At 60.2% G+C, this 2401-nt stretch overlaps 1 protein-coding gene across 1 annotated transcript in view; it reads left to right on the forward strand.

The window, feature by feature from the left end:
• Positions 1–265: 265 nt before the first annotated feature.
• Positions 266–2401, forward strand: part of VOLCADRAFT_33044 (uncharacterized protein) — a gene marked incomplete at both ends in the record, with an annotated part of 3723 nt that continues 1587 nt past the window's right edge. Inside the window, one exon of the mRNA XM_002956452.1 lies at positions 266–466. Coding sequence (XP_002956498.1) covers positions 266–466 — 201 coding nt within the window. The remainder of the gene's footprint in view (positions 467–2401) is intronic.

Below are 2401 nucleotides of genomic sequence, written 5' to 3' on the forward strand. Positions count from 1 at the left end.
GTTGTCGTCTGGCGAAAATCGGTTAGCGAGCCGATGCATGTAAAGAGTGCCAGCTTCGCGAAATACCGTGCAGCTTATGTCGGCGGCGCAACTAGTTTACAACCGCCAGCTTTAAAGCAACCGCTCAGCCGCGGTACGTATCTGAAAATAAGTAGACCGGATGCGTATATATGCGGTGCAATTATATTGTAGCGAGCCAACGTCCGTGAACAAAACAGCTTCACAAAATGCCGTACAGGCTACACGGACAACATTGGACAAGCACTGCACACTTCAGTGCGCGTCAAATTGCGTGGTTCGGTGTACATTAAATTGCGCGTTGAATTGCATGTTTAATTGCACGTCGAGTTGTGTGGTGGGTTGCGCGTTAAAATGCGCGAGTCGGCGCATGTCAAATTGCGCAGTGCGGTGCAGCCAATGTTTTGCGATTTGCGCGTTAAATCGCGATGCGGTGCGGTGTGGTGCAGTGCGGTGCGGTGCGCGGTCCCGAAAAAAAAAAAACAGCAACTCATGCACCGGGATCGAGCCGGCGACTGCGGATCCCAATTAGTGTCGGAGCTAGCGCACACCACAAGCGGTGAGCGTCGATGCTCCGGGGCGCATTGCGCGAGTGCAGCTGTGGTGCGGTGCAATGCACTGGCACACGCAGTGTGGCGCGGTGCGGTGCAACGCGGTGCAGTGCGGTGCGGTGCGGACACCGAAGCGGTGCACGGCGTTGCTCAGGGGTGCATTGCGCGGGCCCAGGCGTGGAGCGGTGCAGTCCGGGACGACGCGGTGCGGTGCACGGTCCAGTCCAGAACGAAAAGAAAAGAACAATAAACGACGATGACACGAAAAACGAACCACGCGACGATGAAGGCAGCGCTCCCGAACGAAAAATAGAAGAAAGCGGGCGCCGGGCGACGAAGCCAGCGAGCCGCAACGTAAAAAAGGACATAACGACGCGCCGGCGCCGGGGTCGAACCAGCGACTGCGGCTCCCACTCGACGTCGGAGCTAGCGCGCCCGACGAAGCTAGCACGGCCATGCTCCAGGGCGGCTTGCGCGAGCTCAGGTGTGGCGCAGTGCGGTGCAGTCCGGAGCGCGCGAACGAAGGAAGACGAAAAAAGCGGCGACGGCGGGGCGCGAACCGGCGACCGCGGCTCCCACGCGGCGACGGAGCTAGCCTAAAAGGCGCGGCTCCGAAACCGCGGACGACACCCCAAAAAACGCGAAAACAGCAAGCGGCCACCCGGACGGACGGACGGACGGACGGTCAGACGGACTAGACGCGGGCTGCGTCGCCCGCGAGGGGGCCGTAGTCCCCCGGTAAATTCCGCGTTGCATGGTGCTGTCGTAAGCGTGTACAGCATAGCAAAGCATAGCGCGTACGGCATAGCACAGCATAGCATAGTTCGTACGGCATAGCATAGCACGTACGGCAGAATACGGCAAAGCACAGCATAGCAAAGTTCGTACGGCATAGCGTAGCACGTACGGCATAGCGTAGCACGTACGGCGTGTACAGCGCGGTATTGCTACACATGGTCATGTTGTAAGTTGTAATGCGGAGAGATGCACGCGCAAAGTAGAAGACGTGTACGGCATAGCGCGTACGGCGTACGGTGTATGGCGCGTATGGCATAGCGCGTACGGCGTACGGTGTATGGCGCGCACGGCATAGCGTGTACGGTGTGCGGCGTACGGTATGTACGGCGTATGGCGCGTACGGCACAGTGTGTACGGCGCCTGCCGCGCGTATGGCTTAGCGTGTACGGTGCACAGCAGAGCGTGTACGGCACACCATAGCATAGCGTGTACGGCATAGCATAGCGCCTACAGCATAGCATAGCATAACAAAGCGTAGTGCAGCATAGCATAGTGTAGCGTAGGATAGCACTGCACCGCCACCACCGCCACCACCGCCGCCACCGCCACCACCGCCGCCACCACCGATCAAGCGTAGCATAGCGTAGCATGTACGGCGTGTACAGTGCGGTCATGTTGTAAGTTTTAATGCGGAGAGATCCACGCGCAAAGTAGAAGACGTGTACGGCATAGCGCGTACGGTGTACAGTGTATGGCGCGTATGGCATAGCGCGTACAGCGTACGGTGTATGGCGCGCACGGCATAGCGCGTACGGTGTATGGCGTACGGCATGTACGGCGTATGGCGCGTACGGCACAGCGCGTACGGCGCCTGCGGCGCGTATGGCTTAGCGTGTACGGTATATCATAGCGTGTACGGCATAGCATAGCGCGTACGACATAGCAGAGCGTACCACCGCCACCACCTCCGCCACTGCCACCACACGCCGCCACCACCAGCACCGCCGCCACCACCGCCGCCACCGCCACCGCCGCCACCACCGCCTCCACTGCCACCACCACCACCACCGCCACCACCGCCACCACCACCGCCA

Source organism: Volvox carteri (genome assembly GCF_000143455.1).
Source record: "Volvox carteri f. nagariensis unplaced genomic scaffold VOLCAscaffold_61, whole genome shotgun sequence".
Taxonomy (NCBI): Eukaryota; Viridiplantae; Chlorophyta; class Chlorophyceae; order Chlamydomonadales; family Volvocaceae; genus Volvox; species Volvox carteri.